At 39.7% G+C, this 15,901-nt stretch overlaps 1 protein-coding gene across 3 annotated transcripts; it reads left to right on the top strand.

Annotated features, from left to right (window-relative positions):
- The first annotated feature begins 7,844 nt into the window (after positions 1-7,844).
- On the top strand, positions 7,845-13,545 carry LOC310711268 (uncharacterized protein). 3 transcript variants are annotated; one of them, XM_083513017.1, is made up of 4 exons: positions 7,845-9,031; positions 9,112-9,193; positions 9,316-13,028; positions 13,151-13,545. In XM_083513017.1, exon 3 carries the CDS (start codon positions 10,894-10,896, stop codon positions 12,691-12,693), a length of 1,800 nt encoding a protein of 599 aa, XP_083369143.1. In that variant the 5' UTR covers positions 7,845-9,031; positions 9,112-9,193; positions 9,316-10,893; the 3' UTR covers positions 12,694-13,028; positions 13,151-13,545. The 3 variants fall into 3 exon arrangements, with proteins under 3 accessions (XP_083369143.1, XP_083369142.1, XP_083369141.1); XM_083513016.1 differs by having other exon boundaries at positions 7,845-9,193; XM_083513015.1 differs by lacking the exons at positions 7,845-9,031; positions 9,112-9,193 and having other exon boundaries at positions 9,200-12,866; positions 12,947-13,028.
- Positions 13,546-15,901: the final 2,356 nt, after the last annotated feature.

Here is a 15,901-nt window from a genome sequence, read left to right as displayed (position 1 = left end):
GATCCTCTATGTCCTCTTCAGTCCTAAAGACACATCCAAATAACTGCTAGATTCTCTGGTTTCCAACAGTACAGGGGAACAACCATCATTGTTTCTTTGTTCTGGCAGTCCTCAGTGCAACACTGTTTTGCACCTTGCAGAGCCAAACATGGTCTGCCTACCACCTCCTGCACCCCTGTCTGCAGACTCTGCAGCGTCAACATCATGCTCAGCAATTCCTCTCCCTTTCTTGTGCCTCCTCCTTCACTGTGGTTCTAACTTCCAGCCTAAGCAGTTCTGGAGAACTTGAAAGTTGGCTTCTACTCTGTGTGGCATTTTTCTTAATAAAGATTGTGCCTCACTGAGACTTTGCCTTGTGTTTCCCCCTCCTAAAGTACTGTTTTTGTAAACAGATTCTCAATATAATTTATTAAGGCTAAGTATTGCTAAGTATTTGCTTTGTCATTGCCACATTTCCCCTTTCCACTGTGAAATAGGAGGAGTTAAGAACACCTCTTTATTACTGCATCCTAAGGGGGTGATTAGAAGGGACTCGGGTGGCGCTGTGGGTTAAACCACAGAGCCTAGGACTTGCCGATCATAAGGTTGGCAGTTCGAATCCCCATGACAGGGTGAGCGCCCATTGCTCGGTCCCTGCTCCTGCCAACCTAGCAGTTCGAAAGCAAGTCAAAGTGCAAGTAGATAAATAGGTACCGCTCCAGTGGGAAGGTAAACGGCATTTCCGTGCGCTGCTCTGGTTCGCCAGAAGCGGCTTAGTCCTGCTGGCCACATGACCTGGAAGCTGTACGCCGGCTCCCTCGGCCAATAAAGCGAGATGAGCGCAGCAACCCCAGAGTCGGTCACGGCTGGACCTATAGGTCAGGGGTCCCTTTACCTTTACCTTTTTAAGGGGGTGATTTGACTGTCAGGGGTCAGCAAAAATCAGCTGCACAGCTGAATTATCACTCCTCACCTTTTTTGGGTGACACCAACCTTCCACATTGCCAAATATCTTCACTTGGGAACTCATGGGGAACTTGGCAGCTAAACTAATTCCTGTAGGGAGTGGGATTTGAGGATTTATTTAGATGGTTTGAGGGAGCTGCTAAGTTGTAAATTTATTCCTTCCAGTCCTTGTCTCATTTTACTGGCTTGACCATCTGATCCCGAGATTATAGATGAGACAACCTGAAGCAAAAATTTGCAAGCTTCTGAAACTGGAGATGGTCAAGCAAAGTTCTGGGAAATGTGCCGAAAATCCCGTGGGAAAGCAGTACCATAAAAAGCAAGGAGAGTTCTGAGAAATTGAAAGCTCAGTGCTGAAAACCAATATTATGATTTTAATTCATTGTGAGGTGTGTTTTTTTAAAGGAAAAAGTCAAAAATTTTAGATGATATGATTTGCAGTACATTAATCAAGGTACTTGAACTGCTTAAGCTTACAGGATTGAAGGACTGTAAGCCAATTAATTGTGCTGAATTCGTCATTGGATTTCCAAACATGTGTGCCTGCAATTCTTTATTTCAAGGCATTTTGAACAGTTTACACTAGCAATAGTACCTTTTTCTTCTTCAGTGCACTTGCTGTAATCATAAGGCTTCACAATAATTTTTCAGAGAGAAAGCTGACTGCACAGAGGATGGACAGCACAAGCTACAGCTCAGCATCCTTTTGACAAGTTGGGTACCACTGTATCAACTGACAACATTCTTAGTTACAAAACCTTGTGTCATTTGGAACACGACAGTGATACAAATAAGCAAGCACCAAAACATCTGGAAAGAATGATATATATGCAGGGTGGTTTAAGGAAATAGGGAGCCTGTGGTCCACATCCATCAGACAGCCGACAAGAGATGATACAAGATGAGCTCAATGTGTATGGGGCATCGCTGTATTTGTAGATTAAGGTTGCTGCCTTCTTACAAAACACCCTTTTGCACATGTGGCTGGAAGCTCATCCCTAACAGGGATGAGGGAGCCTGTGGCCCTCAGGACATTGTTCAGCTCTCACCACGCCTGACCTTTGGCCTTACTTGCTGGGGCTGATGGGAGTTGGAGTCCAACAACCTCTGGTGAGGTCACAGGTTCCTCATCCCTCATCCAGAAGAACAATCCACATGATGTTTCCTTTAATGAGTTGCTGTTACAGGATGAGGGTAAAAGATGTCAATGGAACGTAATGCACTAAACTGTGCACAGGCTAATGCAATGTTCCTGCAGTCACAAGGGCTCAAGCAGATATGTGTAGTTCCTCAGGAGTTTATTAACGTTGATGGAAGAGGCAGTTCCATGCACAGAAAGGAATGTGCATGTGAAGTGGCGTCCTTCACTGAAACGAATGGTGACACCTGCATGTGCGAGTATGGCACCCGTGTCAAAGCCTTCTTTATTGGGGCATCAAAGTCCAATGCAACCACCAGTTTTCAAAATGTGACTCTTGGGATGCTGCAGAATTGAATTAAAAACTAATTATCAGCTGTAAGTTACTCAGACCTTCAATGAATATTCAAAAGCTAGCCTACGGTATTGTATGTGAGTTAAAACAGATATTTAGCAGTAGAAATGTTTAGTTGTCTTTAGAACATAAATATTTAAAGTCTGCAGTTTTACATATAATGTATTTTACATTTTCCCTTTGTGGGATTCATAAATCCTTCAAGCCAGGGGGGAAAAAGGGAATAATTCTGTGTTCAGTCATTTCTGAATAGCTAAGAGAAATATTTTTGTATTATCTGAAAAACGTAAACAAAAACCTTCAGCCATTCCGCTTGGACAATATTGGCCATCTCATAAATATAACCTTCAAGACTCAACATTCTGGTGCAGTTTCTTCCCATAATATAATAGCTCTGGTGCACACAGTAGCTATTTTCTTGTCCAGAAAAGCCTGCCCTCAGCCTACTCAGAATCAGTAATATGTCTAACCCAATTCATCAAAAGTGTTGGAAGATAACTAAACAGCATTTGGTTGGAATACAAAAACCATCTATCACATCTCAACAGCTGTATTGTTGCAGATTCTCCCAAAAGTGCCTGCTGGAAGAATCTTGGTGGAGGCAGAGATAAAGGAAACAAACCGTTTAAAAATCACACTTTGGGGAGGGGTGTGCGTGGAAATCACATCAATGATATGCCTAAAATTTAATTTAGCTAGCACTTATTATCTCATATTTTTTTTTAGCTCTCCCTGTTAGTAAGAAATGCCCCACATAGGCGAACTCACTGCACAGAAAAACCGAATCAAGAAGAACCAGGTCCTAGTTTTCAGCACTGTCGAGGCTGGATATTATTGTATTAGTAGTGCTAGATTTTACTGAGGATTTTCTGTCCATTGCTGTATTGCATTGCACTACACCTATCTGCACTATACACTTAAAGCAGTATCATGCCACTTTAAAGTACTCATAGCTTTCCCCAAAGGATCCAGCGTTTCTCAAGGAGGCTGAGAGTTGTTAGGAGACCATTATTCCACTCACTGAGCTACGATTCCAAGAGTGCTTTAACAGTCAATCCCTCTTCCCAGGGAACTCTGGGAATTGTGCCTCTGTGAGGGGAATAGGGGGCTTCTAATGATACTGCTATGATAACAGTGGTATATGATACTGCTCTGGTTTAAATGTACAGTGCAGATGTGGCCTGTGTTTCGTTATTGAGGCCTTTTGCTTTTTTAAAATTCTGGAACCTGAAACTGTAACTCCTCCTCCCCAGAATCAGACAGAACATATTTCTGCGAAGATGAAATCACAGTTTGGAACTGTTCCATAAGCAGACTCCACCCTTTCCCCTTCCTGCTAGCGAGCAGAGGTATTTGGATCCTGGTTAATACTCCTCAGGGACCTTCGTTTTGACTTTTAGCGAAATGATCCCGCTTTCCAAACAACCTGACTGAGACAGGCCTGCCAGTGTCTGGACTCCTTCCCAAAAAGTCACGCATCATCCCTGCCATGGGAAAGGGAAACAGGTTATCTTCTCATGATTATTAGCAGCAGCAATTGCCAGATAATCCCATGAAAAGCCTTTACAAAGAAATTACAAGCAAAATTATAAATAAAATGAAAATATTAATCATGATTAAGGAAACCACTGAACAAAACTACAGATTTATGCAAGCTGAAAACTGAATGTTCTTTCCCTCGGTTAATCCAGTTCAGATTAATTTTTTGTATTAGAAAATCAATTTTTGCATTCTTGATAGCATTAATGTTCCTTGAAACAGATGGTCTGCTACTGTCTGGTGAGGGGGTGGAGAGACATATTCTAACCGGGGGGTGGGGGTGGGGGTGGCAGGGGGTGGGGGTGGGATGTGAAATAGCTTAACCACTCACAGATGCAAAGGAAGATTGAACAAAAGGAACAAAAGTCCATTCTGCAGTCCACTCACCTTGCTTGAGTCAGAAATTAGTTTAATTTATGGGGGTTGTGCTCTCACATGACCTCCAAATCTAGATGCATTCCATCTCCCACCATCCCTGACTTTTAGTCATGCTGGCTGGGGCAGCAATATATGGAGGGGGCCACATGGTCTAGCCTGCTGTACTTGTCTGGAGAGTAAATCAAGGACAGTGCAATCCTACCTGTGTCTACTCAAAAATAAGCCCTACTAAATTCATTGGAGCTTACTCCCAGGTACGTGGGGTTAGGATTGCAGTCTTACTTCAGAGTGGACATGCATTGGCTTAAGCTATATATAGTTTAGAGCCTCATTTCCTGTACCAAATTTACAGTGCAGAAGGTCAGTGTGCTACAGTTCACAACCAGATGTACTAGATATGTACACACACAAAAGAGAACACCATGCAGCTTGCATCACTCACTGGTTCCATAATCATTCTGCACCATAGACTGAAGCCCTTTGAGCATATGCACTGTGGCAATTTCATGTGCCATTGGCCAAAGAGATGCGTGGAAACATTTTTAATGAGAAGTCTTCATGCATTTATCACAGCATTACATGCTTCTGTACATTGCTTAAGGTCAAGGTAGATAATCAAATTGATAAAGTGACCTTCAGAAGCCCTTCTCTGGGTACCCCCACCAAGTGAGCTATGACTAATGGGTATTGGGGAGATGGCCTTCTACCTTGCCTTCCACCTTCTTGACTTGCACCCACTCGGTATCCTTCTTGGATTTTAGGTGCAGACCCAGTTAAATGCCGACAACAACAACTACTCAGTGTTTCTACAGTACAAAGCTGTTTTAACACAAGATGCTCTTCCTAGGAAACCCTGAGAACCTGTAGGCGAGAATGGGATATGGCATTTACCTGACCTCCTAGCAGCAGAGTCTCTACAGCTCACCTGGACGGATAGTGGGAAGGGCAAGGAAGCAGGGAGGTCAGTGCTGTGCAAACACACCAGCAGGAGCACCATGCCAGTTGAAGTCTCTACTGCCTTGCCTCATTCACGCTCCCTCTTGGTAAGCGTTAAGAAATTGGAGTTCTTGTGGAGAATGCACTGAAAAGGATAAACCAAGAACTCTGGCCACAAGTTTCAATGTAAGGATTAATTACTACTCAAGAGTTGAAAAGAAAAAAACGTGTATATTCTGCAAAGAATGACAGTTTAAAGCTAATAGTAAATTTGAACACAACGTGTGAGTACAATGGTTTTAAGATAATAATAAATTTAGATATTAGTATACAATAATATAGTATAAAGGTACATAAAATACCAGTACACAACAATAGTTTTATATAAGTCTCAATGGTAGTCAAAAAGAGTCCATATTATATAAACTCAGAATAAAGAATAAAGAGCCAAAAAGGAGTATCCGGAGTATGAATCAGATGTACGACTCAGTAGTGGTGACCAGGACAGGGCCCTGTTTCGGAGTAAACGCCTTCTTCAGCTGGTAATATCAAATAATATGTCAAAATAAATCAAGGTTCTTCAATTCCATAGATCATAAATATAATAAAGTATATACATTCTAAAGTGAATTAGCACATATCATGATATTTGGTTCCATACCTCGGTTTTTTGAGGACTATAAATCTGTTGGAAGTCTATATTATATCATATAGTTCTTTTATGTTTCTTTTTCAACATGCGTCTAGAAATAAAAATTTACAAGAGTTATTATTTCCAGTCAAATTGTTTTTAAAAACGGACATCAGATGAGTGTTTTCTCACCTTAGATAATTGAATCCAAGTTTTCTTGCGTTTCTCTGTGCGTTTTCTATTAGGGAGTGAGATCATTGTCTTATATATGTGTCTGTGGGGGAGGAGGAGGAGGATAGGCTCTCCCTTCTTAAAGGTGTAAACAGAGAAGAGATTTGAAATCCAAGGTCATCTATAATGGTTTTTTAAAGAAAAGAATTGTAGTCTTGATGTTCATTCAAGCCCTTGGGGGACATCGTTTCAAACAGATGAATATATCGTGCTTCCTGTTGTAACAATAGTCTATCAATATTTCTCCTGGTATATAAATCTACTTTTGGTTTCCAGATAATGAAGAAAACAAAATCATCCTCCGTGTGTTTTTGCTGTATATAATGTTCCACCATTGGGGCTTCTAGCACTCTGTTGCGGATCCGTGATCGATGTTCATTTATGCGTAGTTTGATTGGTCTGGTGCTTTTGCCTATGTATATCTTGTGGCATGGACACATCCATGCATACACGCTATTCTTCGTGTTACAGTTACTAAAGTGTTCAATCTGAAACTTGAAGCCGGTCTGTATGTTGGTGAACTCCTTTACTTGTAGTGCGTATTTGCATACATTGCAACTACCACATTTGTAGTGGCCTTTAGTTGATGCTTCCGGGTATGTAAGTTGGTCCGATTTCACCAAATAATCCCTCAGTGATTTTGTTCTTTTTAGACCAATTATAGGTGGTTTTTGACATCCTGGGATGTTGGATAGCAAATGCCAATGTTTATATATGAGTTTCTTAATGCTAGAAGTATGTGGTGTAAATTGCAGTGATGTGCAAATACGATCTTCTCTGGGTTTATCCGAGGTTTTTATAGCAAGAAGGTCTTTCCTGTTTTTCACTTCCGCTCTATCTTGAGCTGCAGTAAGAGTCCGTGATGTGTATCCTCGTTGTAATAAGGACTGTGTGAGTTGATAGGCCGCTATTTTATAGTCATGTTGGGACGATGCATTTCTTTTTAGTCTTAAGTACTGTCCATACGGTAAGTTATTCAATAAATGTGGAGCGTGAAAGGATGAAGCGTGTAATAATGAATTTCGATCGGTTGGTTTATGGTATGGGCGGATCTTAAGTTGTTGAGAGTGATCTTTAAAGACTGTGACATCCAGAAAATTAACTGATGTATCATGAATGGTACCAGACAGTCGTATATTTGGATCTTGGTCATTGATCCATTGGAGGAATTGTGTTGCTGTGTCTTGATCCTGTATGACAAAGAATAAATCATCTATAAACCGATAATACTTGATTATTTTAGATCTGAAAGGATTGTTGTCATGAAGGATGAAAGTTTTTTCAAAGTGTATCATATAAATATTTGCAATAGAGGGGGCACAGGAGGAGCCCATTGCTACGCCTTTGATTTGCAGATAGAACTGTATACAAATGTCCCGTTACCTGAAGTCAGGACGATTATAGAAACACTTTTGGATTCCAGACCCACGAGAGAACCTCCAACACATTTTTTGCTCGACATTCTGGATATCATTTTGGATTATAACTTTTTTCGTTACTTAAAACAGTTCTATCTGCAAATCAAAGGCGTAGCAATGGGCTCCTCCTGTGCCCCCTCTATTGCAAATATTTATATGATACACTTTGAAAAAACTTTCATCCTTCATGACAACAATCCTTTCAGATCTAAAATAATCAAGTATTATCGGTTTATAGATGATTTATTCTTTGTCCTCCAATGGATCAATGACCAAGATCCAAATATACGACTGTCTGGTACCATTCATGATACATCAGTTAATTTTCTGGATGTCACAGTCTTTAAAGATCACTCTCAACAACTTAAGATCCGCCCATACCATAAACCAACCGATCGAAATTCATTATTACACGCTTCATCCTTTCACGCTCCACATTTATTGAATAACTTACCGTATGGACAGTACTTAAGACTAAAAAGAAATGCATCGTCCCAACATGACTATAAAATAGCGGCCTATCAACTCACACAGTCCTTATTACAACGAGGATACACATCACGGACTCTTACTGCAGCTCAAGATAGAGCGGAAGTGAAAAACAGGAAAGACCTTCTTGCTATAAAAACCTCGGATAAACCCAGAGAAGATCGTATTTGCACATCACTGCAATTTACACCACATACTTCTAGCATTAAGAAACTCATATATAAACATTGGCATTTGCTATCCAACATCCCAGGATGTCAAAAACCACCTATAATTGGTCTAAAAAGAACAAAATCACTGAGGGATTATTTGGTGAAATCGGACCAACTTACATACCCGGAAGCATCAACTAAAGGCCACTACAAATGTGGTAGTTGCAATGTATGCAAATACGCACTACAAGTAAAGGAGTTCACCAACATACAGACCGGCTTCAAGTTTCAGATTGAACACTTTAGTAACTGTAACACGAAGAATAGCGTGTATGCATGGATGTGTCCATGCCACAAGATATACATAGGCAAAAGCACCAGACCAATCAAACTACGCATAAATGAACATCGATCACGGATCCGCAACAGAGTGCTAGAAGCCCCAATGGTGGAACATTATATACAGCAAAAACACACGGAGGATGATTTTGTTTTCTTCATTATCTGGAAACCAAAAGTAGATTTATATACCAGGAGAAATATTGATAGACTATTGTTACAACAGGAAGCACGATATATTCATCTGTTTGAAACGATGTCCCCCAAGGGCTTGAATGAACATCAAGACTACAATTCTTTTCTTTAAAAAACCATTATAGATGACCTTGGATTTCAAATCTCTTCTCTGTTTACACCTTTAAGAAGGGAGAGCCTATCCTCCTCCTCCTCCCCCACAGACACATATATAAGACAATGATCTCACTCCCTAATAGAAAACGCACAGAGAAACGCAAGAAAACTTGGATTCAATTATCTAAGGTGAGAAAACACTCATCTGATGTCCGTTTTTAAAAACAATTTGACTGGAAATAATAACTCTTGTAAATTTTTATTTCTAGACGCATGTTGAAAAAGAAACATAAAAGAACTATATGATATAATATAGACTTCCAACAGATTTATAGTCCTCAAAAAACCGAGGTATGGAACCAAATATCATGATATGTGCTAATTCACTTTAGAATGTATATACTTTATTATATTTATGATCTATGGAATTGAAGAACCTTGATTTATTTTGACATATTATTTGATATTACCAGCTGAAGAAGGCGTTTACTCCGAAACAGGGCCCTGTCCTGGTCACCACTACTGAGTCGTACATCTGATTCATACTCCGGATACTCCTTTTTGGCTCTTTATTCTTTATTCTGAGTTTATATAATATGGACTCTTTTTGACTACCATTGAGACTTATATAAAACTATTGTTGTGTACTGGTATTTTATGTACCTTTATACTATATTATTGTATACTAATATCTAAATTTATTATTATCTTAAAACCATTGTACTCACACGTTGTGTTCAAATTTACTATTAGCTTTAAACTGTCATTCTTTGCAGAATATACACGTTTTTTTCTTTTCAACTCTTGAGTAGTAATTAATCCTTACATTGAAACTTGTGGCCAGAGTTCTTGGTTTATCCTTTTCAGTGCATTCTCCACAAGAACTCCAATTTCTTAACGATTACCATGGCCAAATGGGCTGAGACCTTTTCGTATTCTGCTGATGAGAAAGAGAAGATATTTGGTTCCTTACCTTCCCTTACAAATGAGACTCCTACTAAACCTAACAATGATTGGAACACTTATCTAAACATTTTAAAAAGGCAAACTAGATATAACCTACACGCTAGACTCATGGCCGATTATACTAAAGTCCAGAGGATACCCAGAGGATTACGCATTCAAAAAGCTCCAACTTTATTTTCCAATAATGAAGAATTTAAAATTAAATGGATGTCTATTCTAAATAGATGTTCTTTTGACCTGATGACTTTAATCACAGAATTTGCAATTAAAGAGACTGAACGTCTGGATAAAGAAGTCAGTGGAATCACTGAGGAATTACATAAACAATTCGATTTGGAGACATTTGAATCTAAATTTAAACAATTACAAACTGAACTTAAGAATTATTCGGACAATATAAAAATTGAGAAATTACGGAAGTTTGAACGCGATCGCAGGGATTACGAATCAGATCACGTTTTCCCATGGATGCAGAAATCCATGAACAGGAGTACTCAATCTAGATCAACAACCGGATTTTCATCCAGCAGTGCCGAATCTTCCGAACAAAGTGATTCACAGGAACAAATTCCACATCGACTGACAAGACAACCCAGACAATTAAGACAATATGATTTACGTCCACATACCATTGATCATTCTAAACAACAGGGTTTTCCCAAGCGCCGCAATCAACAACGACGTCTTTAGTTGTAAATTTATCCAAACGCATTCTAACCCATGAAGAAGAGAGAATTCTAAATCTTGGACTGGGATTTGTTCCCACACCTAAATATAATGCGTTTCAGACAAGGGTGGATATCTTCAAACTTGTACGTCTTGTTAAATTAAGGTGCCATTTTGGCAATTTTCAGACTACACCATCGCTTTTCCGTGTTCATTCATCATTTAACCCGCACGTAGATAATGCCCGCTTGAATGCATTCTATCAGGTTCTACTAGAGGACATCAATAAAATAGAAAAGAGAAGACCACCTCCACACAAAAGGAATTTTACCGCAAAGGATAGAGAAATCATTGCTAGCCTTCAATCGGATGAGAATATCGTGATAAAACCAGCAGATAAGGGCGGAGCCATAGTTATTATGAACACTCAGGATTATACCGCAGAGGTAAATAGACAATTGCAAAATAGCAATTTTTATAAACCACTGCCCAAGGACCCTACCGACGATGTATCCAGAATAATCAGGACCACCTTATCAGAAGGCATATCTTTTGGATACCTCGACAAAAAAACAACTGAATTTTTATTCAACAAATATCCACGTACCCCAGTATTTTACATACTTCCAAAAATTCACAAATCACTCAATGCTCCACCAGGTAGACCGATTGTCTCAGGTAATGACTCTCTTTTGGAACCCCTTTGTCAGTATATGGAATATTATCTGCATCCATTCGCCATCGACACTCCGTCTTATATTTTGGATACGAAAACATTTATTGGACACGTCGAGAATACCACTATACCAAAGGAGGCCTCCCTTGTCACCCTGGATGTCGAGTCTCTGTATACAAATGTCCCGTTACCTGAAGTCAGGACGATTATAGAAACACTTTTGGATTCCAGACCCACGAGAGAACCTCCAACACATTTTTTGCTCGACATTCTGGATATCATTTTGGATTATAACTTTTTTCGTTACTTAAAACAGTTCTATCTGCAAATCAAAGGCGTAGCAATGGGCTCCTCCTGTGCCCCCTCTATTGCAAATATTTATATGATACACTTTGAAAAAACTTTCATCCTTCATGACAACAATCCTTTCAGATCTAAAATAATCAAGTATTATCGGTTTATAGATGATTTATTCTTTGTCATACAGGATCAAGACACAGCAACACAATTCCTCCAATGGATCAATGACCAAGATCCAAATATACGACTGTCTGGTACCATTCATGATACATCAGTTAATTTTCTGGATGTCACAGTCTTTAAAGATCACTCTCAACAACTTAAGATCCGCCCATACCATAAACCAACCGATCGAAATTCATTATTACACGCTTCATCCTTTCACGCTCCACATTTATTGAACAACTTACCGTATGGACAGTACTTAAGACTAAAAAGAAATGCATCGTCCCAACATGACTATAAAATAGCGGCCTATCAACTCACACAGTCCTTATTACAACGAGGATACACATCACGGACTCTTACTGCAGCTCAAGATAGAGCGGAAGTGAAAAACAGGAAAGACCTTCTTGCTATAAAAACCTCGGATAAACCCAGAGAAGATCGTATTTGCACATCACTGCAATTTACACCACATACTTCTAGCATTAAGAAACTCATATATAAACATTGGCATTTGCTATCCAACATCCCAGGATGTCAAAAACCACCTATAATTGGTCTAAAAAGAACAAAATCACTGAGGGATTATTTGGTGAAATCGGACCAACTTACATACCCGGAAGCATCAACTAAAGGCCACTACAAATGTGGTAGTTGCAATGTATGCAAATACGCACTACAAGTAAAGGAGTTCACCAACATACAGACCGGCTTCAAGTTTCAGATTGAACACTTTAGTAACTGTAACACGAAGAATAGCGTGTATGCATGGATGTGTCCATGCCACAAGATATACATAGGCAAAAGCACCAGACCAATCAAACTACGCATAAATGAACATCGATCACGGATCCGCAACAGAGTGCTAGAAGCCCCAATGGTGGAACATTATATACAGCAAAAACACACGGAGGATGATTTTGTTTTCTTCATTATCTGGAAACCAAAAGTAGATTTATATACCAGGAGAAATATTGATAGACTATTGTTACAACAGGAAGCACGATATATTCATCTGTTTGAAACGATGTCCCCCAAGGGCTTGAATGAACATCAAGACTACAATTCTTTTCTTTAAAAAACCATTATAGATGACCTTGGATTTCAAATCTCTTCTCTGTTTACACCTTTAAGAAGGGAGAGCCTATCCTCCTCCTCCTCCCCCACAGACACATATATAAGACAATGATCTCACTCCCTAATAGAAAACGCACAGAGAAACGCAAGAAAACTTGGATTCAATTATCTAAGGTGAGAAAACACTCATCTGATGTCCGTTTTTAAAAACAATTTGACTGGAAATAATAACTCTTGTAAATTTTTATTTCTAGACGCATGTTGAAAAAGAAACATAAAAGAACTATATGATATAATATAGACTTCCAACAGATTTATAGTCCTCAAAAAACCGAGGTATGGAACCAAATATCATGATATGTGCTAATTCACTTTAGAATGTATATACTTTATTATATTTATGATCTATGGAATTGAAGAACCTTGATTTATTTTGACATATTATTTGATATTACCAGCTGAAGAAGGCGTTTACTCCGAAACAGGGCCCTGTCCTGGTCACCACTACTGAGTCGTACATCTGATTCATACTCCGGATACTCCTTTTTGGCTCTTTATTCTTTATTCTGAGTTTATATAATATGGACTCTTTTTGACTACCATTGAGACTTATATAAAACTATTGTTGTGTACTGGTATTTTATGTACCTTTATACTATATTATTGTATACTAATATCTAAATTTATTATTATCTTAAAACCATTGTACTCACACGTTGTGTTCAAATTTACTATTAGCTTTAAACTGTCATTCTTTGCAGAATATACACGTTTTTTTCTTTTCAACTCTTGAGTAGTAATTAATCCTTACATTGAAACTTGTGGCCAGAGTTCTTGGTTTATCCTTTTCAGTGCCCTCTTGGTAAGCAGCAGGAGGTTATGTAACTACTGCTATCCTACCGTATCAACTACTACTGCTCAGAACTGAAGTTCTGGAGTGGTTAGAGTTTTTTAGGAGGTGGGGTGCAGACAAGCAAACATCTGAAGACACACCAGCTATGGTCTAAGGCATTTATTTTCAGGGCAGGGAATGTTTTCCGAAATGTATTCCACTAAACGTAACAGGATGTAGGAATTCCCAGCATTTTTACCAAACTACCATTCCCAGAAGCCCTGACAGTTAAAATGATATAAAACTGGCATAAGTAAACTGGCATAAGTTTGTATTGTAGCTGCACTGCTGCCCCCAATGAATGGATTATAGGTGCTTCTGGAGGACATTCTGACAAATGGACCACCACTGTCTCTAAATGGTACCATGACCACACTCTTGGGGGGGGGGATGATTTCTGCATGTTTCAAAGAATCCAGCTGGTGATAACAAAAGATTGTGAATATAATTAAGTTAAACATAATGATAAAAAATTCTGAGACGGGGCTGAGTGATTTGCTGGTGAATCATGATGACACAACAACTCTATTGTTAAAATGTTGTTGATCAAGAAATATCTTTCTGGCTTCCAACCGATGGCTATTAACAGCTGTCTGTTTACCCTTGGGCTCAGCACAAAGCCATCAAAAATATGCAAATGAATAAAAAAATGGATTTTAGAATGCAGTGTAATAGAGCACATCTCTCCTTGAACAAAAGGAGGTAAATTGGAGACAATATGAATAGGGTGGAACCAGTAGCTTGCAAACAACTTTGTGTCCTGACCAATCTAAAATGTTCATTGTCTAAAATACACCACATGGAATGCATTCCCTGGTGCCTAAGACCTGGAATAGTCCCATGTGCATGTTAGCAGATTCAGCTTAAGAAGAGGTGTTTGGATCCCCCAGTCCTACTACGTTAGTAACTTCATAATGCAAACCAAACCAGGGTCCATGGACAAGTGTTTGATTTGGTATTTCTCACTAACTTGGACATATCAAATGTCAATGGCTCCCAGGACATTTCCGAGCACGATTCAAAGTGTTGGTGCTAACCTTTAAATTCCTAAATGGTCTTGGCCCAGTATACCTGAAGGAGCATCTCTACCTCCATCGTTCAGCCCGGACACTGAGGTCCTCCTCCGAAGGTCATCTGCTGGTTCCCTCACTGTGAGATGCAAAGTTACAGGGAACCAGGCAAAAGGCCTTCCCGGTAGTGGCACCCTCCCCAGGGGCACTTTTGGCTCACTTTTTGAAATATGGCAACCCTACAATAGCCCTTTCCTGCTCATGATCCCCCAAAATTGGTGTTCAATGCGGCTTCTGATATGGGAGGTAATATAATCACCATGAATGTTCCAATCCCTCTTTAAAGGTAAAGAGGTAAAGATACCCTGACCGTTAGGTCTAGTCACGGACGGCTCTGGGGTTGTGTGCTCATCTCGCTCTATAGGCTGAAGGATTTGGCGTTTGTCTGCAGATGGCTTCCGGGTCATGTGGCCAGAATGACTAAGCCGCTTCTGCCAAACCAGAGCACCGCACGGAAACACCATTTACCTTCCTACTGGAGTGGTACCTATTTATCTACTTGCATTTTGACGGGCTTTTGAACTGCTAGGTGGGCAGGAGCTGGGACCGAAAACCGGGAGCTCACCCCATTGCGGGGATTGGAACTGCCGACCTTCTGATCGGCAAGCCCTAGGCTCTGTGGTTTAGACCACATCCCATTATTACCTATATGACCATTAAAGTTCCTTTGAAGTGCTAACTACTGTCTTCCTATGCATCTTTTAGACCAGTTAGGATGCTTAAGCTCTGAAGATTCAAGACTGCTGTATTTCAAGGATCTTTGGGGATATACCCACTAATTTGGGGGATGTAGTCATGTACCCCTAATGCAGCAGGGCAGATTGAGTAAGAGGAGGAAGAACCCTAATATCTCTCTCTCTCTCTCTCTCTCTCTCTCTCTCTCTCTCTCTCTCTCACACACACACACACACACACACACACACACACACACCCTAAACTTAGAACTGCAAGGTAAGTTGGGTGGGAATAGGATCACATATGGTATGAAGTAAGGTATGTAGAAAATCGCTTAAAGTTGTGGAACACAGCAAGTACAAGTGGGATCAGGGTGTGGGAATTGTTTTCACACTTGTTCACTGCCCTGGAATCTCCTGATAAAGGACACTTTGGAAATATTTCAGCTGAATAACTAAATATATAAAGCAAACAAAGCTCAAGCTACCTGAGCAAATTAAAACAGCTGAAGGTCAATAAAGAAGGGCAATCATAGGTCTCAGAGAAGAGTTTATTCCGCAGCATTGGGGCAA

This window comes from Podarcis liolepis (assembly GCF_965112155.1).
Source record: "Podarcis liolepis genome assembly, chromosome: 1".
NCBI lineage: Eukaryota > Metazoa > Chordata > Lepidosauria > Squamata > Lacertidae > Podarcis > Podarcis liolepis.
Note: the sequence above shows the minus strand (reverse complement) of the source record. Positions and strands in the feature narration are given on the sequence as shown.

Bases quoted from the DNA above. Each gene is read 5' to 3' on its own strand.
- LOC310711268 (XM_083513017.1), top strand. From the start codon at position 10,894: ATGAACACTCAGGATTATACCGCAGAGGTAAATAGACAATTGCAAAAT.